General features: G+C 38.7%; 1 protein-coding gene across 7 annotated transcripts; it reads left to right on the top strand.

Moving 5' to 3' along the window:
- Window positions 1-757: 757 nt before the first annotated feature.
- Window positions 758-24,019, top strand: celf1 (cugbp, Elav-like family member 1). 7 transcript variants are annotated; one of them, XM_046392227.1, is made up of 15 exons: window positions 759-973; window positions 4,795-4,920; window positions 9,687-9,874; window positions 10,025-10,107; window positions 11,698-11,746; window positions 11,922-12,056; window positions 12,777-12,856; window positions 13,100-13,261; window positions 13,383-13,452; window positions 13,717-13,839; window positions 14,049-14,162; window positions 14,410-14,595; window positions 15,939-16,082; window positions 18,877-19,049; window positions 23,186-24,019. In XM_046392227.1, the coding sequence occupies exons 2-14, from the start codon at window positions 4,817-4,819 to the stop codon at window positions 19,002-19,004; spliced, it is 1,566 nt and encodes a 521-aa protein (XP_046248183.1). In that variant the 5' UTR covers window positions 759-973; window positions 4,795-4,816; the 3' UTR covers window positions 19,005-19,049; window positions 23,186-24,019. The 7 variants fall into 7 exon arrangements, with proteins under 7 accessions (XP_046248260.1, XP_046248183.1, XP_046248101.1 ...); XM_046392304.1 differs by having other exon boundaries at window positions 758-973; window positions 11,925-12,056; window positions 18,877-24,019; XM_046392145.1 differs by having other exon boundaries at window positions 4,798-4,920; window positions 18,877-24,019.

Here is a 24,019-nt window from a genome sequence, read left to right as displayed (position 1 = left end):
AGTTTTATTTAGCACAAGCATAACGCAAACCATTTCTTTTAAAGGTCCAATGTGTAGAATTCATGAGAATTTGGGGTCAAGAATGGAATGTAATAATCATAATTATGTTTATCTTTTTTTTTTTTTTCTTTTTAGTGTACACTCACCTAAAACTAACCCTGTTGTGTTTTCGTTACCATAGAATAAGCCTTTTCCACAGGAGTGTTCACTGGAACGAATAAACCAAACATTGGCCTTTTGCATTTTTGAAAATGTCCCACACTATTTCAGTATCAGTACGTCCATAAAAACTGCATCTACTTTTAACGTGTTATATTTCTCAACTTACGTTTTATGTTGGTTAAATTATTAGTCAAGAAACAAATTGTTTATTTTTGCGTTATCACGCTGCTCTAAATGTATTAAATTTTAGCTTTCACATATCAGCCAGTGCATCTTTTGTTACTTGTTACCCGTCAAACTGCGCCCATGAATAACAGAAAATTACATGTAAACCATATCAAGAGCGTAGAAAATTAAGAAATGATTGTCCATACGGTCCCTTTCTATGGACCGTACCACGTTACACTCTAACCAAGGGAACTACATTCACTTTCACTACCTTATCAAAGAGCACTAAATACCAAGAGTCGTTCATGAAGAAAAGTTTTTTCATTTGAAAATAAAATTATACATACTGCCATTTAAATCTTTCCTGAATCAAATGTCACATAAACGGTTGGCTCTCACCAGTGTCCCCCAGCCCACACCCCCTTGCAGCTGTCGAGTGGTAACGGTTCGGCAGGAGAGACTGCCATTTTACACAGTGACTGCTAGCTAAATCTCTAAAGTGACAGACCACAACTAATTCACCTATGTAGTCGTTAGCTTGTTTACAAAAGTACTGTATAAGTAACGTTATATTGAAAGCAATCACCTAAAACGACATTTTGTTTTAAGCACAAGACAAATCAACAGTGGCGTAGAAAAACGGGTAAGTTGGTCATTTTAAGTTATCAAACGCTATTCCAGCTAGCTAACATCATCATAACATATCTAAGGTGCTGTAGCTTTCTAAGTACTTATTAGCTTTGTCATTAAGCTAGCCCAAGTGGTTGTCAGGGCTTTATGTCGAATCTGACGTTACTTTTATGGTATGGACGGCAGTTTGACAATATGATTCATGTGTTGACAGTAATGTGTTGATGAAATTACGTCATGTTAGAGTTGGTTTGGTTTACGTAAACAAGCTATGATGTATGTTTTGTGTGCCGTTAACTAGTAACAGTATGGTGCTTTGCTACGCTTTCGAAAGGTTTGTAGTTAACGCTATATCCATATATATATACACATATACATAGAGAGAGAGAGAGAGAGAGAGATCCGAAAAGAGGACATGCACGTGATGTCACTGAACGCGGAAGTCACCGCTGTTACTCCGCCCTCAGTAAGGATCTGTCATCATATGCTGCGGTCCTATACCTATAGTACCATACTGCTTAGTATGCCGTCAAACGATTTGGTCCATGGTATGTTAAAGTATGCAGTATGCATTAAAAAAAACAACAACAGCAAAAACAAAACACCAGGATGTCCCTCTGCATGCAGTTGCGTTTTACAGTTTGCAAGTCAGCAGGCTTTTCTGGCTATGGTGACCCAAAATTCTCTGCTCAATGGAAGATACATCATCTCACATGAACTAAGAGAGTTCACAGATAAATGACACTGGCTGCATACCAAATCCCTTATTTTGTGTTTTCACTTACTATTTTTTTTCTTTTAAACTATGGACAGGCATGAATGTATGAGCATGAAGGTCAATGTTTAGGGTGCAATGTTGTGATGAAAAAGGAAGTTCCATTTTTATGCATGCTGCATGCAACAGTATGTACTTTGTAAGGGCAGCTTCAGTACGTACTTAGAGTAGAAATAAGAAGTATTTTGAAATGCAAGCTGCAGAAACCTTGTTGAAATAATGAAAATTTGGTAGCTGAGAGAGCTAAGAAACACAAGTACCTTAAGAAAACATTCACTAAATACAGTTAGATACACAAAAGTGCTGCAAATTCACGAAACAGAACCAAATACACGAATGTTGTGCAAATTCACAGAAACACAACCAAATAGAGGAACACACTGCAAAATACACAAAATAACAACGGAAGTTGAAGTTAAAGAGTACATTGTGTTAAGTGCTGACCACAGCGTGGACACAGTTGTTGTTACCATGGTTTGTGACTCATTAACTTATTGAAGTTGAGTCCATTCTTTGCTTTTCTGTTATTTTGTTTTGTACAGTCTCTCTGCTGTGTTTGTGCACAGTCTGATCTGTGGCAGCATACAGTACAAAATTCAAAGATAAAGTTTGTAAAGCATTTTAGAAATTGATAATTAAGGTACCGGTAAATATAATTGAAAGTGAAAATAAATAATGGAATTGTCAATCATAGATAATAATCAACTTGATCATATATAATAGACAGACTGTAGTACATAAAAGTGAAATGTGTAAAGATGGACCTAACGTTCAAAACGGAGGGAAATTAATGTATTTACAGCAAAATGTGGACATAAGAATGGATGCTTCTTGTTGAATACTTTATTTTGCTGCTTCTAAATATGAAAGGTCAGAATCCTTTTGTGTCAAAATAGAAGTGCTATTTCACAAAAGTAAACTAAACAAGAAGGTTAAGTTTAGATTTAAGTTTTTATCATCGAAACAGTACAATTCTATGTCAGAATACTTGCTGAAGAAGAGAAATTAGTCAGTATAGACTCTGCTCAGACCAATGAGGTCATTGTTTCAAGAATGTGCCCTCTTCAATCATTTCTATGTGATCACAATATCAGAACAGTGAGGTTGCTGCTGGGTCAGCTACTGCAACAGTGCAGTCCAACACCATTTGATAATACTCTGCTGTTGACCTATCAAGGTAGTACAACCTCGAATGTCCTGTAGCATTGTGCTAATTCTGATGTTTGTCACACAAATGATAGGACAGAGGAAATTATCTCTGTGAAACTGTTCTTCCTGGATTTTACTTTCTGGTGGGAACCAATTGCATCGTACTCACACTAACACAGCTTATTATTATTGGTGTTAGTTATTTTAACTTTTTTTAAAAACGTGTAAAATTCTCTGCAGTTATTTGGAAGGTATATCCAAATATGGTATATAGTTATTTGGAAGGTATATCGCTATAGCTGGAGGAACACTACATGATGATCTGCATTTGTTTGGTATTGAGCATAAATGGCAATAAATGTCACATGACCCTGTGACTCTAAACCTTGTCCACTGTCCTAGACTCCATATATATATCTGTATATGGAGTCCTTAAAAATGAAATATTAGCCAGTTTTCCTCCCATTATTGCAGCTCTATCACATGAGTGACGTCAGTTGTTATTATGGTGCGATCGAAACGTGCAGCAGAGGTCAGTCAGTGTAGCATTTCCTTTACTTCATATAAAATTTGATATGGAGTTGTTGAGTTGAGGTTTAGGCCTGTTTTTTCTACAACATAAATTAGGACAGCATGGAGTTCCTAAAATGGCCAGTGGCAGTGAGACACTGGTCCTTTCTTCAAACTGAAAAACAGCAGTAAATGTTTTAGACTGTAGGGCCAATAGGGGACGACTGCATGCTCTTGAGGGTCATGTACCCATTCCATAGCAGTTTGTCGTCATGCGATCACTAGTATCCATGTCCTGTTTGGGTGGGGGTGTTGGGCATGTGCATGTATCTTGTTACTTGGTCAGCTGCACTGTCACTTTGATCCAACACCCCTCAAGCAACAGCAAAAATTAGTACTGGTGATCATTTCAGGGTCTCAGAACATGTCAGGTCTTGGTAGTGTGTAACAGGGCTTCTCAAAGTTTTGATGACTGCGCACCTGTATACGGAGCCAGCATGTGATTGAAGGCCACATAGGGAAATCCTTGAACTTGTCTTGGGATATTTCAGTGTTGTCTTTAATATTTATTTAACATTTAACACTGAATTACTTGAGCACCGAATTCACCTGTTCAGGCACATCATTTTAGACGTCCCATGAGGTCAAAGTCAGAGTTGATCCTGAAACCTTTTCCTCAGCATTACAATTCTTGGTTTGAGATTTCTTTTTCCACATTAAAAAAGTGATTTGGGCCTGTATAGATAAATGTATGAGTTCAAATTATATTACAATGCAGTTTCAACCACAAAAATCTTCAGCTGAGAAATGCAGAAACAAATGTGAAATCAAAGTTTCTTTTCCTGCCTGGAATGCATGGAATGCTGCTAATGGCAGTCATTTACTAGTTTGGGGTCAGTTACTTGTGTAGATACTTGGTGGATGGGGCGTGAGAAAATAGAGTTTGAAGTTTTTTGGTTATTTGCTACTTGAGTAGGCTCCTCTCTTTAGTTTTAGCTTTTATTTTGATGCCAGTTTTTTCATTTTGGTTGCATCTCATGGTCTACTGTGATCCTTTTAGCTTGGCTGTTATAGAGCACAACTTTCTCACTACATTAAGATGTTCAGTATCACTTTGGTCATCTGCTTTTGCTTTCATTCCTAATCTTTGTGGTACCACAAATGGATGATCTTAGTAGTAGTTCTTTATCAATCTTTGGTGTCACTGTGTGTTCCTGTTTTTGAAGGACTCATTACCACTGGTTTGTGTTCCACTGAGTTTGGGCTACTGATTCATGTGTTGAGAGTCTCTGTTAAGTGTGTAAATATTTTTGTGTGTATTTTTGTTGTGTATTTAATTGTCCATGTTTTTTGTGTGTCTGGTCTTGGTGTGTTGTGGGTCCCGTGTCTGCGTGTGCTAGTAGAAGTAGTGCAAGGCCCTGGATGGATAGCCTGGACCCCGAAACCCTGTATGTGTCTCCAGAGCAGACTGGACAGCCCACACTCCCCCACCCTAATTCTGAAGTCTCCAACTTGGCTCTAGGGGGGTAAGGAGCCTTCGCCTACTCTGTTCTCAGATGCTTGAGGGACAGCAGGGGGTTATAGAAAATCCATCAACATCCAGTAACCCACTGCACACCATGCAGCCATTTATCTATCTTCCACCATCGATTAGTCAGTCCAGACATTAAAAAATCTAAACAAAAGAGTGAATGCTTAAAGTACAGTGTGTTTAAACACAACAATAAACAAAAATATATATGCACTGATGGTACTATTATTATTATTATTATCGTTGTTCTTGGTAGTAGTAGTAGTATTATGTTACTGATTAATACTGAGTCATGCTTAGGGTGCGACACCCTATTCAGCGCCTAAAGTGAGTAGATTTTCCATTTGCTGAGTACATTTTGCAAAGCTCTGTCACACTGGTGGATATATGTTTGTACTAAAGTGGTCAAATGTCTCTACTGCCTTTTGGTGTCACTAACAGGCACAATGTTTCTGCATGCTGTGTATGTGTTGAGTTTGATACATTTATACAAGGAAAGGGAGGCTTTGTGGTGCATTCAAGTGTGCTTTGTAAACTCAGAAATCAGTGCTCAGATGGCCACACAGGTTGTTTCAAAATATATATATATTTTTTTAAATACATAGGTCACAACTGTCAGCTCTCTCAGTACAGTATTTTATATGAATTAGATGCTAAAATCATCAGAACATCTCACTCATTTCCAAATAGGTGGATTTTAAAAATTGTCGAATGTGCTGTGCAGCAAGTTCCCGTGTACCTCTGTGTTTTTTACTGCAACATTTTCAGTAATTAAATTACAAAATCATACCCAATAAAATGTACATTTTGGTCAGTAAAAATATGCTTGACACATGGATTTTTCATCTACCAGTCAACTTGGCCAGTGAGTCAAAAAGTTAATGTTGGACACGGGTCATACTGCTTTGTCATGGTCAAAGCTCAGTCAGGTGAGAACACAAAGAATACTGTGTGTGTCACAGTCAGTCACACAGCTGGAATCAGCAGATCACACTTTTACCGGTGATGGTAGGTTTGGTGCACTGAAGAAAAACATCCATAAACCTGCTTTGATGTTCATCACAAAGGCAGTCCACATACTTCAGATCACGTACATCCATGGTTATGTGTGAACATCAACTGCCCTTAGCTTTTTCCATAGCACACATTTGCAAAAATATAAGTGAAATAACCCCTTTTCACCAGAAAGCTAAAACTTGGTTGATGATGCATACAAAACATTTATATGACGCTTACTTTTGAATCTCCTCTCACTGCATGCACACCCTTGAATTTTTGCTGTTCTTCAAAAAAATTAGTCATTATGACTCATTCAATAGACCATTTTTTTTCTATCTTAGTTATCCAAGACCCTCCTTTTGAAGCAATAGGCCCTGTTTTTCAGTCTGACCTTGATTTACAGCTTTCGTACTTGTTATTTTGTTAGCTTTGTCATTTTTGTTGAAAGTATAATAACGGAAGGAGCTCTGGGTCTGAAAATTGAAAGCGTATTGGGTTCTTTCTAATGGCCTGCTGGGGTGACTCCACTGGTTTCAAAAAGCCGTTTGATTGTATGCAAGTATATGAGAAAATGACCCTACCTCTCATTATCCCAGTAAACGGTTTCCTAATAAGTTTGTCGACTCAGTCAAAAGTCTCAGGTCTTCTTCAGCACAGCGTGGTCTTCATTTTGTAAATTATGGTCCCATTTAGAAGAAAATAGACTATAAAGCAGGGTATTCATTCAGACGTGGCTATCTTGTAAATGACAAGTTGCCACGTCTCCTTGGGATCTCAGTTATTTCAAATCAGGACAGAGGTGTAGCAATTCATCCAAATATGATCACTTTGAGTTCAGAAAATCATGTATAAACCTCAATACTTCAAAATGGTAATCCGCAAGTCAGTGGGTGACATCATGGCTGTGTCTGTTATTTGTTATACAGGTTATGGTTATTTCACAGATATGTGTGTGTAATTATGCTTCCCTGAGAATAATTTGAGTGCATGTTGCACAGTTAGTACCTACAAATGTGTGTAACAAAAATGAATCTATTCACATGGAAATAAAAAGCAGTCAGGACTTATGTTGAGTCTAGCCAACAACTACAGTCCAGTACATACATCCCATAGTTTACCTCATTTCATAGGTGTGGGTGTGGTTGTGTGTGTGCATGCATTTGAGTTTGTGTGTGCATTGTGGGGTGCACAAAGAGCAAAGCCAGTGTCATTCGACATTGGCTCCCTTCTGTTTTTACACACACAACTCACACACAAGCGAGTGCAGCCTGTAGGACAACAGGGTAAACACAGCCCCCCTCAGGCCGGAACCTAATTGTTAGCCCCTGGTGTGGCTAGTCCAGGGATTAGCTACTGGCTGGGGAATACTATTCACTCCCTCTTTCATTCCCTCTGCCCACTGGGCCTTATCACCATCAATCTGACACCCTGTTTATCTGACGCTGCAGCCAGATCTGCTGGCCTAGGAGAAATGTTCACAAAGGCCATGGATCATCAGCACTTTGATTGTGGGACCCCAAACTGCCATTACTCTCTTCTGTCCCCAGTGATCCCAGCAGCCCTCTGTCTCCTCGATCTCCATGCAGTGGTTAGTCCCAGTCCCAGAACCTGGAAAGCCAACCTGAAGGCTTGTCACTTTGTGTCTGTCATTTGTGCTTCTCTTCCCTCTTAAACAAAAGTGGTTCCTCAGCCAGCTTTTGTATGCTGTATTTGTGTTCCAGTGGATGGGATCTCCATGTGGATTGGTTTGTTGCTGCACACTGTTTTTTTCTGCCTTTTGTGCAACCTTGGCTGCCTTATTATACCTAACACCAGGGACTTGACAACAAGAGTACAATCTGGAGTTTACTGCAACCATCTGATCACTTTCAGTTTAGCTTCATTGTCTTAGAGAAGAAAAAAGAAGAAGAAAGAAAAAGAAACAGAATTTGCCATCATGGCTTCTTTTAAACTGGATTTTCTCCCTGAGATGATGGTGGACCATTGTTCTTTGAATTCTAGTCCTGTGTAAGTAACTCCCTTTGGACGGACAGCTTTGTATGTAGTATATGATTTTCTAGGCTTGTCCTGTGTGATTTAGTATCATTTGTGGGTGTGAATGTGATGTATTTTATATTTTTGTCATGCTCATCCATGTTGTTGTTTACATTCAGTGTGAAGTGTGGTTGATTCTCAAAATTAATTCATCATTAGCGAAAGACTAAAAGATGAAGGGTTCAGCGTTCTGTTGAACCCACTCTAGACACTGTTTGTCTCCAAAGGTGCGTTCCACTTTTCACACTTTTCAGTGGAATATTGAATGTGTTGATATCAAAACTATTTTTATGTAATATCAGTATTGCTTACTCTTGCCAACATTCAAGTTTAATCTCTGTCCACTCAAGTGTCAGCATGAAATCCACTAAATATGTAGTCAGCACTCCATTGTACTAAGAGAAGTTGTGGTACCCTCCTTAAAGGTTGTTTTTTGATAGATTTTCTTTCCAATTTACACTCTTTTCTTGGAATATAATTTGTGCAAGAAATTACAATGCTAGATATGCTGCAATAACAAACTAAAATTAACAATGAAGGCCTCTCCCACTTTATTCAACCGTATTATCAGTTTTTTCATTCCCCAAATAATCTTTTGGGTAACTTTCCTTTGCAAACACCAAATGTCATCCCTAAAGTAATATCGCAGCATGTTATTGTTCATATCATTATTGAGGCCTTTGATCACAGTCGTTGTGATACTTGATCTTGTTATCGAGCATAGTGTATTGTTTGTTGTACATACTGAATTGTCCCCTGGTACAGCTCTACTGTAAAGCCTGTACTTCACCTCAGTTTCAATGGCCCGATGGAGCCTTGAATTGCGTTACCGGTACATACTTTTAACACTGAAAATATATTAAAATATTCCGAGATAAAGTTTATAACTGTTTTTAACCTGTTAGATATAACAAAGAATTTTCTTTCTGGCTTTCTCTTTCTTTGTGTATACACACACATGGACACAGACACATGCATATATATATATAGGTATACACATATAACCTGAAAGAGTTTCATATTATAACAGTGAGAAAGTATTTTGATATATTTGACCAACGAATACATTTTCAGTCACTATAAATGTACAGATTGACAGTGTCATTTCAAAATATATTAACATAGATGATTATAAAAGGTGTATGAGCCTGTGCCCCACAGACAGAGTGTGTGTGCGCCCTTACTCTTCTTTTGTTCTATATGTAAATGTGCACACACACACACACACACATAAAGTACACATAATTAACTCAACTCTGCAAAAGCTTTACTTTATTTGTTGTGTATTTTCCTCTATAATTTGCCTAAAATAGGATTTGTGTCTCTTTTTTTTTCTTACTTTAAAGAGATATTTTATTAGATATTTTCTAATCTAAGAAATTTGTATTGCTGAGCAATTATTTCACCACACTTTGGTTCTTCTTAAAACAAACAGCAACTGATGTCTTGCGTTACTTCACTTTTTGGACAGCATTTTCATTGACAGTAGTCAAATAATCTTGTTTGATTAGATGACATGCCTGGAATTTAAATATAATATCAGTTCACTGTCTATTCCTCCTTCTTCCCCTGTTTTTTTTTTTTATTATTATTATTATTTTTTTTTAAATTAGCTAACTCGCAAATTTTAGCTAGCATGCTTTGGTTGAATTGTTGCAGTTCTGCGTATTTATAGTTAACATATTTGTTTCTAATATCCATCTAATGTTCTCCTGTTTGCCTTTGTAGTGGGAAGAAGATGAATGGGTCTTTAGACCACCCCGACCAACCAGATGTTGATGCCATTAAGATGTTTGTGGGCCAGATTCCACGGTCCTGGTCTGAGGAACAGCTTCGTGAGCTATTTGAACCATATGGAGCAGTCTACGAGATCAATGTTCTTCGAGATCGCAGCCAGAATCCACCACAGAGCAAAGGTCAGTCTGTAAGACTGTAATAAAAACTGTAAGACACGTAATGAGAATAATTTTGTAGCCACAAAGAAACTACCCATAGCATAGCTTCTATATATCCTATGTATTATCTGGTATGAATGTGACACAGGTGTCTTTTTCATTCCCTGGCAGGCTGCTGTTTTATAACATACTATACTCGCAAATCAGCCTTGGAAGCACAGAATGCTCTGCACAACATGAAGATTCTGCCAGGGGTAAGTCATAGTCTCCATCCGGTTTATATGGAAACACTTGACGTCCTCTCTGCAGCTTCAGCATTATTTGATCTTCTTCTTCCTTCTCCTCATTATTATTAATTCACTTCAGTTCAATTCAATTTATTTATATAACACCAAATCACAACAGAAGTTGTCTCATGACACTTTCCAATTAGAGCAGGTGTAGACCTGAGTGCTTGCTTGGTCTAGACCTGAAAAAATTAAATAAAATTAACTAAAAGAGTTTGGTCTAGACCTGCTCCAATTGGAAAGTGTCAAGAGATAGTCTTCGTGGTCTGTGATGTGTCCTTAATATGGTCACTTCAGGTTGACCTTCAGTGAAAGCTTCATCGGACATCACCAGAAAGGTGCAAATTGAAGACTTAATGACTGTCAGTCCCACATCAGATCACACAGAAATGCTGAGGTGGAACATTGTTTTCTATTTGGACCTGTTTTTCCCTCTAGTGAACTGAAATTTCAATAGTTTCATGTTCTGCAAACCAGTAGAAACTCTGGAGCAGCTCACTCCCTCATTTTAACAGCTGTGAGAGTTTATTCACATTTCACAACCTTAGATGTATACTATGTTTATATATCAAGCCTGGTCTTACTTGTGGGTGGATTTCCTCTAGAAACACTAATTCATAGTTTATTTCCTGAGTCAATCCTCTAAACGCTGTTTCTTCTTCTAATTACTATATTTTTGTTTTTCTAAGTTTTAGCCTATAGTCTACAAAAAATAGTGAAAGGGACAGTAACATTTGATGCAGCAGAGCAAGGATGTGTTTTCCAGATTTTGGTTGGGAATCATTGTCTAATGATCTGGATAGTATGGCCTATTCTGTGCTTGTGAACCAGTCCTTTGAAATGCATCAACACCGAGTTTAGTTCAATATGTTGAAGCTGTGAGATACTCTTGTGTTTCCAAGTACTGAAATTTAGTTAATTTTTTTCTAGTTGTGAGGGAATTCTGGACTTTTTCCTCAAAGCAGCAGTTTATAACTCTGTAATCACCCAATCTGACACAGTGACCATCTTAACAGACAAAAATGTTGTGTTGTCTGAACCCAGCATTGCAATCATGGTAGAACTATTCTTCATTGTATAATTTGCTTTGTTTGTTGTTTTGAGCGTTGCATTGTCTATACTTTTTGTGAGGAATTTGTCATTCAGTTCACATAAGGTCAGTCACTTCCTTTACTCTTAAGGAGGAGTCTTTTATGACAGACGTGTTTTTGCTGACTGTTTCTTGAATTATTGTCTATATGGACTGAGACATGATTAATGAGTTATTTAACAGAAAGGAAGTGTCCATAAAACTCCAAAACTTGTGCGGTCTGATATCTAACATCTAACGATGTGTATGTAGGTCTGTGTATTTCTGTATGCAAGTAGCGTAGAGAGAATCTTTTGAACAGTGTCCCACAGGCCTTCTTCATATCATGATAGTCTCTGCTATACTCCAGCCATGATGCTCACTTCTGAAACTAGTAGTACTGATAATATTACCAAAATACATCTCCAACTCCCATGTGCATATTTCATCTTTATGAATACTAATATAGTATCCCTTGCATTGCTCAGATGCACCACCCAATCCAGATGAAGCCCGCTGACAGTGAGAAAAACAATGGTAAGCATTTTCTGGCGCTCTATCTGAAATAATGTCCTAAATCTACCTGATGTTTTTCGCTAACATAGGTTGCAAAAGAGCCATCATTAAACATATGTGCATGCTGAATGTTACACTGCAGCATTTACCTTGACACAGAGCAGGTGTCTTTGATATTGTGTTGTGTTGAATACAGCAGTGGAGGACAGGAAGCTGTTTATTGGAATGATCTCTAAGAAATGTAACGAGAACGACATCCGACTGATGTTCTCACCATACGGACAGATAGAGGAATGCCGGATACTTCGAGGCCCCGACGGACTCAGCCGTGGTGAGCCATATTCTGCTCTTTAACACAAACACACACACACACACACACACACACACACACACGCAAACAAACACATACACTGACAGACAATGGATTAAATAGTGAAATTGATTTGTAATTAATTGGTAACTGAAATTCTTTTCTGGTCTGCATTTCATTTTTTAGAAGTATGTTCATTAATCAGAGGAACTTAAGTATTAAGTATTATTAAGTTTTTACTAGGAGGACCATGAAATTTCACTGCCAGTATGTAATTTAAATGTGTAGTAGTAATGAATGTAGCAACATGTAAAGGACTTGTAAATCACACACATCTTGAATATACAGTATATGCATAAATGGTAAATAAACAAGGTAGTCTCTTTTTCACAGAGAGTCATGTTTGAGAAATAAGTGAAGTGCAAATAATGTTAATAAAATGAAAAGTATGAAAAAAAAATAACAACCATAAAACCAACCAAAAAATGACCATAAATGACACTTTGCAGGCAGGTACATTGTCTTTGGCCTCCTTGAGAATGAAGTGCTTCATGGTCAGATCCTCTGCTTTGTGTTTATCTGGACTGTCAACTTTAGGTGTTCTCCCTTTAACTGCCATGATGCCCATGTAAGAAACAGTGTGGTGTCCGTACGTATGTACGACACTGAGATGTTGACATTGTGGAATTTTCTTTTGAGGAGTCTGTATGAGTCGTGATACATTGTATTTCTCACTTTCAGGTTGTGCATTTGTGACATTCACAGCTAGACAAATGGCCCAGTCCGCAATCAAGTCCATGCATCAATCCCAGACCATGGAGGTGAACTTCTACTCCGCACTAAAACAATATGTGAAGCTGTAAAATTGACCTTGATCCCAGACTGGGTGGATTATATTGTGGTCACAATTGAATTATTACAAAGACAAACATGTTAGCATCATCTGAAGCTGCAGAGCTTTTTTAGAGTAATTTTAGTTATTACACTTGCACATTATTTGCAGGTCGAATAATGTTCTAATCCTGAATTATATGAGTACAAGGATTTCCGGTTTCTCTTTTTAGGGGTGTTCATCGCCCATCGTTGTGAAGTTTGCAGACACTCAGAAGGACAAGGAGCAGAAGCGAATGGCCCAACAGCTACAGCAGCAGATGCAGCAGCTCAGTGCTGCTTCTATGTGGGGAAATCTTACTGGGCTCAACAGCCTGGGGCCACAATACCTAGCAGTGAGTGTGTGTTCATGCAAAATGTAATGATTAATCTATTGACAAAGCAATTTCACCAGTGTAAACTGTGCTGTTAATTCCACTTCAGGATGTTGTTTTTCATCTCTCGTCCTGGCTTTAGCTCTACTTACAGTTGCTGCAGCAGTCAGCCTCAACGGGGAATGCGCTCAACAACCTGCACCCTGTTTCAGGTATTCACACATGCAATGCATAAAATAAATATTATTTAAGTTAAAGATTCCCTCCACACATGTATTAGGGCATAACCACCCCTTCAAGCAATAAAAAAATCAGAAAATATGAATATGAAAATAAGTTTATTTCACAAAACATTTAGCATGTTTTTAAGTTTTCAATGTCCTGCCTCACATATATTGTTTTTATGTAAAATAATGGTCAGAAGAAGTGGTGGGCGAAGTCTTAAACTTAAGTGTCTGTGTCTGTCTGTCTGTCAGGTCTTAATGCCATGCAGAACCTAGCTGCTCTAGCAGCAGCAGCAACTGCCACACAGGCCACTGCCACAGGCTCCAGTGCCATGACAACATCTAGCAGTCCATTAAGTGCACTAACAAGCTCAGGTAAAAAAAAAAAAAAAAAGAGAGAGAAAGTAGAGAAAGAGAAATACATCAGTGCTAGTGACATAGTTCCCTCGTCCACATGAACCTTTTTCAAAAATGTCAGTTTTTGCAAAGTCCAAATGTTGACTTTGCTGTTCTTACTGTAACACAGATTTGTCTGATATTATCCATTTGTGTTATAACATTGATAGTAACTCTTCCCCAAACAGGCTCCTCCCCCACCTCCAGCAGCAACTCATCGGTAAACCCCATGGCTTCCTTGGGGGCCCTGCAGTCTCTGGCTGCTGGTTCTGGAGCTGGCCTCAACATGGGATCTCTGGCAGGTACGAAACCCTCACCTCTACCTGTGCTCCTTGTCAGAGTGAACATTTTCACTGACTAGATTATCCTGAGGCAAAATGCTTGACATAAAGCTTTGTCCTGAAGAGCTGGCGGATGTAATGCGATTAAATCTCAGTTATTGTGTAATATCTGTCTAACATGCAAGCTGAACTGTTATGCTGAAAACAACTAACAGTAATCGTTTTGAATGATTAGGACTTGCCTTCAGTCTCATGTCACTTTTTGCAGGCATGGCAGCACTGAATGGCAGCCTCAGCTCTGGAGGCCTGTCTAACGGCTCAGGAAACACCATGGAGGCACTGAGCCAGGCCTACTCAGGCATTCAGCAGTACGCTGCTGCCGCCCTCCCCAGCCTATACACCCAGAGCCTGCTGTCCCAGCAAAGCGTCTCAGCAGCAGGCAGCCAAAAGGAAGGTGGGTTGTGTTGGCTGGGAGTAGAAATGACTTGTGGGGTGGTAAATACTACACATGAAATGATTTGAGACATTAAACTGGAAAGAAAGATCTTTTTTGCTTAAACTTACTAATGTAAAGTAAAATATTGATTGCACAGTGTAATGACCACAGAAAAGTGACACCATCCTTGCCTAAATTCGTTCCCTATAAGCCTTTGTTTCACTATACTGTTCTGTCTGCCACTGAGCAGAATTTCTCAAGGAAAAATGAAAGCTTGTTCATCTGTTATTGTGCAACCAAAACATGGACAGGGTTCATTTTCTCTGGTCGAGGGCTCAAAACTGACTTTGAGTTGATTCCTAGGGTTGTTGATTTGGACTGTAGCCAGACTGCTAGCGGTAGCCATAATGCTAATGCCACTGCCAACTAATGCTAGCAGGGAGAACCCATATCAGAAACTACCAAACAGAAACATAAGAAACAAACATCTGAGTCCATTTCTGTGTTTTTTTGTGACAGTGGCGCCAACAATAACGCCACTTGTAAAATGCTGTGAGGGGAAAAATGTTGAAAAGTTGTCCGTTTCCACTTAAAAGGGCTCTAAAGAGAGCAGGTTTTTGCAGTTAAACCACTGTATGAGCATGCTTTAAACTATTTCTTCCTTTACTCCAGCTCAGCCTATTTGGATTCCAGCTGACCAAATAGGAACTAAAATGTTAGTTAGATGCTTAGTGTTACCCTAATAGTTTTGAGTGATGAGAACTTTCCACAGTATTTTGTTACATGGTTTAAAGTACTGTTGTGGGCAGGCTGGTAGAGATGTGTGTGCGTGCTGTGTCTTTATCTCACCTTCTGCTAAGGATTCTGTCTTGTTTTAAATCTGCTGCGTCAGCCAGCGACAGTCGCAGCACCGGTAAGACTCCCCCGCCTTCTCTCTGACATGGCCTCCAATAATCATTTGAACAGCTCCACTTTAAAACAAGTTCAAGTCCATAACAGAAGGCTTGTCCTTGTTTGTGTGTTAATGTTTAATCTCTTTTTTTGTTTTTTCATAGTTCATGTCTTACAATGCCATGGAGCCCCCCCAGGGTTCATATGATCATGAAAGATATAAATGTAAACCTGTTTGGTTTGCCAAGCTGCTGGTTTGGTTTGTTTTCTCAGTTTAGTACTCATCAGTGCTTATTTTAATGCCGCATGAGCCCTGGGTGGGTCCATATGATACAGCTGTTGGTGCATATGTTGAGAATATAATTTGAACATGACCATATTTTCAAAAATATTTAGTTGGTTATAAATTGTTGAAATATCACTGTGTTTAATGTTTGTATGGTTGTTAAAAGGGACTCTCTATTTGGCAGGTCCAGAAGGTGCCAACTTGTTCATCTACCACCTGCCGCAGGAGTTTGGAGACCAGGACCTGCTCCAGATGTTTATGCCCTTTGGAAATGTCATCTCTGCTAAAGTGTTTATTGACAAACAGACAAACCTCAGCAAATGTTTTGGTGAGTTCATAAAAACTACTGCATTGAAGCCTTCTTATGACCAGTAAAGTATTTAAATGAGTCCACTTGTGATCCTATGATTGAAATTACTGTCAGAAGGTTTAAAGTTTCATTTTCATAGCAGAGCCACAAACCAGCACGTACAACCCTGAAAATTTCATATTTTCTTAAAATTGGCTTTACCTGTTTTACCTTTTGGTGCCAAGCAAAGTGCATGATGCATAGGTGGGCGGAGAAGTTCAGCGGCACAAAAGTTTAAGACCACTTGAAAAATGGCAAAAATTTGGCATGGTTGGATCTTAACAAGGTTCCAAGTAGAGCTTCAATATGCAACAAGAAGAAATTGTGTGAGACAAAACATTTTTTGAGCATGCAATTTATTGAAAACAACACTTAAACTGAAACAGGCTGTTTTATAGCTGATCCAAAGTTTAGGATCATATCTCCCGTGCACTGCATATAACCCATAAACCCCCCAAAACAGAAATCAAAGTTCCAAACATGAACTCAGTAATGAGTAGCTCCACCGTTACTGTTGATCACATGAAGTGAAGTGAGTGGGAACATTTCTCCAAGTGGTGAAGACAGCCGCACGAAGGACATCTGCTGCCTGGAACTGTTGTCCGTTTTTGTAAACTTCCCTTGCCATCCATCCCCAAAGGTTTTCAACTGGCTTTAGATCAGGGGAATAGGCAGGATGGTCCAAAAGAGTGATTTTATTCTCCTGGAAGAAGTCCCTTGTCCTGCAGGCATTGTGTACTGTAGCGTTGTCCTGTTGAAAAACCCAGTCGTTACCACACAGACGAGGGCCCTCAGTCATGAGGGATGCCCTCTGCAGCATCTGGACATAGCCAGATGCCGTTTGACACCCCTGCACCTTCCTGAAGCTCCATTGTTTCACTGAAGGAAAAAGCACCTCAGACCATTATGGTGCCCCCTCCACTGTGGTGCATGGAAAACATCTTAGGTGGGGTCTGCTTGTCATGCCAATAACGTTGGAAACCATCAGGACCATCAAGGTTAAATTTTTTTCTCATCAGAGAATACAACTTTTTTCCACCTTTCAGTGTCCCATGTTTGGTGCTCTCTTGCAAAGTCCTGAAGCCCTTCAGTCTCAGGTGCTGTCTGATGGTTTTGGGGCTGCAGTCGGCACCAGTAATGGCCTTGGGTCAAGGATCGTCCAGTGTCTTGATGGACGGCCAATTGGATCCTCCGGCTCAGTGGTGGTGAAATTTTTTTTGGGTCTTCCACTTGACTTTTTTGTTCCATAACGCTCAGGATCATTTCATAATATCCAAATGACTGTCTTACTGCGTCAACAACCCAACCCCATTCAGCAAAGTAAAGTTTTTTTGCCTTTGCCATCAGCAGGTCATGACAGTGTGACTACCTGACAGAACATGACAATGTATTCACATTTTTGCACAGATTTGGCCTTTTAAAGGCATGTGGTCTTAAACTTTTGATCAGCTGTAAAACAGCCTGTTTCAGTTGTTGCTTTCAATAAATTGCATGTTTTGTCTCACTGCCCTTTCTTCTTGTTGCATGTTGAGGCTCTACTTGAAACCTTGTTAAGATCCAATCATGCAAAGGGAGGGGAGATCGAGCTATTTAACCTCTAGTGTGTTGTCAGCTTGGGGGTGGTCTTGAGGGTCATTGACACTTTGTACCATCATATGAGTCGTTAAGGTCACATGAGCCAAGGTATGACTTGTCCCACTCCCATCATGTGAGTCGTTAGGATCACATGAGGGATGGTGCAAATGTAACTGAGTACATTTATTTAAGTATTGAATTTATTTAAGTACTGTACTGTGCATTTTAAGCACTTACAGCACTTGGAATTTTCTTGAGTATTCCCACTTCCACTTCATGACATTTTACAGAGAAGTGTTTTACTTTCTACTCCATGGCACTTGTTTGATAGATTTAGTTACTTTACAGCTATTAATATCCTTCACACTATGTAGAAATATGTTTCCCCTCTTTTATTTCAGTAAATGTTCAAACAACCTGTGCTTGTACTTTAATATTTTAACTAAATTTTGCTGCTGATACTCATGGACTTACAGCTGTATTAAAGGTTTCAGATCTGTTCTAAAACAATAGTCAGTTGCTTAGATGTATTCTCCAACAGTGTCTGATTGATGTAATCATCTGCCCTGTGGACATGCATGTATAAGGATCCTCTCCTGTCTTGCTTTCAGTGTAAAGGATGGGTGACAGAATCCTGCGTCCTCATTCTCTCTCTAGTTTGTTACAAAGTACATCAGAAGCTAATATGAGACTTCATCAGAGAGACAAACCAAGTGGGTGTCATGCAATCGTTGACAGTCTTATTGCGTTGAGTGGTGGAAAAGGAAATTTTACACAAAAAAATGTCAATTAGACGTTTGACATTTGAGACATAGCATTGATTAACTCAAATTGCTAAAGCCATATAATGTATTTGTGCCAGCTGAAATTTAAAATGTATTTTTGCACAGAAAGAAGACTGGATTTTGTTCCCATCACTTTTACTGAAATGACTTTAAGAAGGCTCCGATGGGCATGTGTGGACAGGAGGATTTAGAACAGCAAGTTTAACATTTCAATGTACATGTAGATTCTCAAAAAAAAGTCAACCTATCCTTTAATGCAGTAGTTGGTGATGAGTTAAACGTTTGTGGAATTTGTCCATTATCTTGGTCATTGTTTGACAGAATTTCAAGCTCTTGTACATAACGTGGGGATTGGCTTTATTAATTCTTGTTGTCTTTTGTTGCCTTTCTGAGTATTTGTTTTCCTTCTTCAGGTTTTGTGAGCTATGACAACCCCGTCTCATCACAGGCAGCCATCCAGTCAATGAATGGTTTCCAGATCGGTATGAAGAGGCTGAAGGTGCAGCTGAAGCGCTCAAAGAATGACAGCAAGCCGTACTGAGGGTGCTGAGGCACCGCAGACTTAGTTAGGCAGGGTGGAGTTATGGTAAGTGGAGTATGAATAAGCAACTAAGACTGGTCCTCTCAGAAACTTGTCTGTGCATTACAGGGTAATGTCTGCTGCGCTGCCTCACCTGGTCATTACATGTCCAGGTAAAGAGACACATGAAGCTACATGCAAGATTTTTCACGCTAGACTGGATTCTTCTTGTGTTATGTTGTGGTTTACGCACTTTGTTTTTCCTTTTCACAAATAAGAGAAACAGGTGTATTTTCATTTAAGTTGAAATGTTTGCTGTGGTATATTATACACATATGAGTTGATTGTTAGGATGTGTTGCACATTGCACAGTCAGGTGCCAAATCCATCTGTTTTTATTTCCTGTTCACCTTCCCCTGCACCACCCAGACCAGGCATAAATCACTCAGCAGCTGGAAAAGACAGAGCCACTTTTGATTTGGAAACAGAAATCATTACTGCTCGTACATTTTTCACAAACCAAAATGTGTGACTTTCCCTAATAATATTTTGTCTGTACTATCTCTCAAAATGGAGACAATGTATGTGATATCCACCTAAATTAATTGTAAGGTTTAAGGTAAGATGAAGGAGGAGCTCCACCAAAACCTTCACATGGCATTTAGAATATTCTTTGTCCTTATTCTGCGTTCGCGAAACATTTCCTGTTGACAGAGGGAGTGAAGAGCTGTTGTTAATGACACACATGCTTAAATCTGACTTATTGTTTGGGTGTAGCAGCGTTTGCATGACTCACATTTGCCAGGTTCCCTCAGGTGGGTGGCTGTGCATTCGGGTCGTTTTGTAAACAAACACTGGCTAGAACTGATTTTACATGAGTATTTGCATGCAGAGCATTGCTTTTATTGTATTTTTCTTTATCTGGAGGTTAGTAAGACACGTTTTTAATGCAGTTAAAATTGCATGTAGTGAAGTAGTTCTGACTTTTCCCAAGGACTAAAACACAGCATGTTTTGGCGGTGCTCCTCCTGTGCTTCTGCACTTTGAGTGACAGGTCGGGCTGATGTGGCTGCGAAGACCAACTGTCAGCTGTAGCGAGCAATACTGTGAAATTTGGCAATAAAAACTAACATCACAGACTTGTTCCACTCATCTTAAAATCAAAGAGTCTGTCTAATGCAGATGTAATTCTTTGTATAAATACATTCTTTGGTTTTAGTTAGTTTCTACCTTGAATCCAAGTGTTTTGTAAGAAATCATCAACATCCCTCAGCTATTGTCCTGCTAGCTAGCGGCTAGCTAATCTATAGAGGGCTACACTACTCTGTCTCTCACTGAATATCTTTTGTGATTGGAGAATTCATATAAATGTCAAATTGCTCAAGTAAAACCTGTAGGTTGCTTGCAAGAATGTTTTTTTTTTTTATAGAACTAGGAAGTGAGACAATTGTTGAGATGTATATTTAAACTATTATGCCTTTTCTATTTTTATATAGGTTTTATACTTCCCCTGTGTGTCGGGGAACTATTTATTGCCTAAATTATTTATCTGAATTGAAATTATTTTGAAAAACAAAATGTAAAGTCCAACAACTCCATTTGATCTCGTGGTGTGTGTCCTCTCCTTGCCTGTTAAGCATTGTTTCCTTTTGGAGATGTAAACTGCGTGTCATGTGGCATGGACTCTGTGTGCGTGTGTGTGTGTGTGTGTCAGTGCTGCTACAGACTTCATAGACCTCCTCTGTGTTAAACATGCCTTCCTCTGAATAAATCGCTCATTTTCCAAAACTACAGGGAGCATAGTTTATTCTAAAAGTCCATCTCAGTTGTTGGTCCTGTCTTTTCTGTCTGATTCCAGGTCCAAGTCCAAATATTGAGTCAGACATAAAACCATATGTGATAAGAGCATGATGCCCAGAGAATCTCTCACTGCTACACTCATGTCAAAGCAGTTGACATGAAGGTCACCATGCTTGGTGTAATATTGTCACTTTTACTTCATGTTCTGTTAGTGCTGGAAGTTTTTTGGTATATTGTATACCAATGCTTTCTTGCTATTGCACAAAAAATTCTGATAATGTATCAGGGACAGTCATTGCTGATCCAGCTTTGTTGTGATTTGACAGTGACCGCTGTTGGATTCTGTGTCTGTTTTTAATAGTGGTAGGGTTATGGCTGACTTGTGAATCATTATTCAAGTGAACTGGACTACTGACAAACTACTGCAGGATTAGAATATTATTATTTATTAGAATAATGAACTCTACTGTCTGTGGTTGTCAGCAGGCAGCATAATGTCAATCACTGTCAATCAGATAAATAGGTGTTATATTGATGCATTTACTGTTAAGCTGCTATCTTTGTTATGTGTTGAAGTGAAATATTACAACTGTAAGCGAAACAAGGAAAATGGCTGGCTTTACCACTGCTATTTACAAGGTATCAGCCATTTGAGGGCTTTTTATGAACTCAGTGAGGATCACCTAAATTCACTCTCAGTTTTTATCTCAATGTGGTTTGAGCATCACATCTTTATAGGAACCTACTGCTTGTTTTGCTCACATCAGACATGAGAAGTTACAGATCCTGTTATGTCTCTTTGTGTTAGGCCTTGTTTAAACATGTCTTAAATAGAAAGAGACTTATTTTAAGGGCCCAAGTAAAAAAAAAAAAAACATTCAATGAAGAGCCCAAAAGTAACAGTATGTTGGTCGCTCAACACTTTCTAAATTCTTTGTTGTTTTTCCGTGGCTCTCAGCCCCAAGCCAAAGGTTCATACTGAAGATGTAAACATTAGTTCAGTAATTTCCTGCCACAGTGTTAGCAACTCAAAGAGGAGGAAATAGTGCATTTGATGGGGACTGTTTTCAGCAGTGGATTAATACATATTTTTCAGGGTTGTACGTGTCTGTGTATGTTGTGTGTGTGTGTGCATACACATGCATGTATACACATACCATATGAATTTTCACATGGAATTTGATAGGAACATCCATGTTTAAATGGAAGGACAATAGTATAGTAAAAGTAATATCTATTAACTACAAATCATGTATACTTTTCATTTCTACTGACCATTTTCAGTACATTTAAGATGTATTTTACTCTCTGTTGCAGGCAGCTATTGGTTTCCATTCATTTCTTTTATGGTGTGAATATCAAACGAGAAGCTATAGAACAAATGGTCTAAGCCATCAGAGTGAACAGCAAGTCTGTAGTAGTCTTGGTCAGGGCTGCAGTGAAGCAATGCAGACTATATACCTGACAGAGTTAATCATTTCAGTCAGTTTTCAGGCAAAAATGTTCAATGTTTGCTGATTCCTTTTTCTTAAATGTCAGGATTTTCTGCTTTTCTTTGTCATTTATGATACTAAATGAAGACTCTTTGGGTTTTGGACTGTTTGTTGGACAAAAGAAAAAATGTGAAGAATACATTTAGTTTTCTGAGAAATTGTGATGAGAAATCTTCACATATTTTTTCTGACATTTTACAAAATACTTGATTGTAGGCTAATCAAGTAATACATTAATTGATTTATTGTGAAAATAATCATCTGATTAGTCAGTAGTGAAAATATTCGCCCGTTGCGGCACTAACTTACTAAGCTACAGCAGTGTAGATGTGACAGAAATCAATCACTCAATCGAATCTGTCACTCACTGAAATGAACGGAAACTGTTGATTGCCTTCAATGGTAGCAAAATCTCATCTAGAATTCTAAAGCACAACAACATTATTTGCACAAAGGTCAGCTGTGATGTTATATAATTTATGATAAATGGGATAAAACATGCAGAACTACTGGTATGGTACATTTTACAAATCTATTGACATTCAGTCATTTGAAGTAGCATGCAGTATGGAATGTTCATTTATAATTGATTAGGGCAAAACACACTCCAGTCTTTATATATGATTAGCTGTTTTTAGATTTCCAGGACTCTGGAGGCCTGGTCTGACCCATCACTGATCCTGTGCTGCCATTTTATTTAGGCTGTCATATGTGTGTGTCGCTGCTGTTGTTGTCATCCACCTCAGTTCCTGTCCTCACTCTGTCCCTGACACTTACTGTTCAGACTGTAATCTAGCCTACACAGTGATGATCATTCTTGGTTTCTTTTCTCTGTCCTGTCTGTGTTCCATTGCTGTTTAACCTAGTTTGTCTCCCTGTTGTGTTTTTCTTTTTGTTTTTGTTTTCTAGATCTCTTCCTGTTTGCCCTAGCATGTTGATGTGGCGTCACAGTTCATCGTCCAGTCCTTGTCTTCTGCGCTTCTCTGATGCTTCCAAATTCATCTTTGAACTTGTGTTTGACATTGAATACTAGGAGGTTTTTTTTTTTGTTTTGTTTTTTTTTTAACCCCCATATGTTGTCTGTGCTGCCAACAGGGGGCACTAGAAAGACTGCCACTGAACATATTTCAAGATTCCATCAGAATTATTACAAGCCAAAAGAGAATCTATTTTTCTAGAACTTGCATAACCACTGGATTTTTGCAAAATCAGCTCACAATGAGTCTGGCCTTTAACTTTCTTTATATCTCCTGTGTTGTGGAGCAGTCCTCCCAGTGCCCCTACCCTCTGGTTTTGTTGTGTTTTTTTTGTGTGAAAGCAGCTAATCTCTCTCTAGGTGATGTTGTGTGTGAGTGTTGGTGTGTGTCTCCTTAGTTAGAAAACCTTTTCAAGCAAGTTAGTGACCATGTGTTGTTGGACATTTGTGATTTAATGCTAGGCTAGCATTAAAGGGATCATCCTTGGGATTTCCCATTTGAGTGATGTTTTGAGAGGGTAACATGTAAAAAAAAAAAATATATATCAGTTTTTACTTTAAGCCTGTCGGCTCACCACCGCAAGCTCATGATGCTGTTCTGCTCTCTTTTTGTGTGGCGAATCAGACACAAAGACTTATGTCACAGTATATTTAGTATGCATGTTTTTTTTTATATCTGCACTGAAATTCTTGGCAAAATGTGATCTAGTTTCTGTTAAGTTAAAAATGATGAATAAAGTGGTGCCAAATGTTTTGCACAATCAGTA

The sequence above is a fragment of the Scatophagus argus genome, chromosome 1 (assembly GCF_020382885.2).
Source record: "Scatophagus argus isolate fScaArg1 chromosome 1, fScaArg1.pri, whole genome shotgun sequence".
Classification (NCBI taxonomy): Eukaryota; Metazoa; Chordata; class Actinopteri; family Scatophagidae; genus Scatophagus; species Scatophagus argus.
The sequence above is the reverse complement of the archived record's forward strand: the minus strand, read 5'-3'. Positions and strand labels throughout refer to the sequence as shown.

Bases quoted from the DNA above. Each gene is read 5' to 3' on its own strand.
- celf1 (XM_046392145.1), top strand. From the start codon at position 4,817: ATGGATAGCCTGGACCCCGAAACCCTGTATGTGTCTCCAGAGCAGACT. The intron at 13,453-13,716 runs GTATTCACACAT...TCTGTCTGTCAG, and splicing joins CAACCTGCACCCTGTTTCAG to GTCTTAATGCCATGCAGAAC. The intron at 16,083-18,876 runs GTGAGTTCATAA...TTCCTTCTTCAG, and splicing joins AAACCTCAGCAAATGTTTTG to GTTTTGTGAGCTATGACAAC.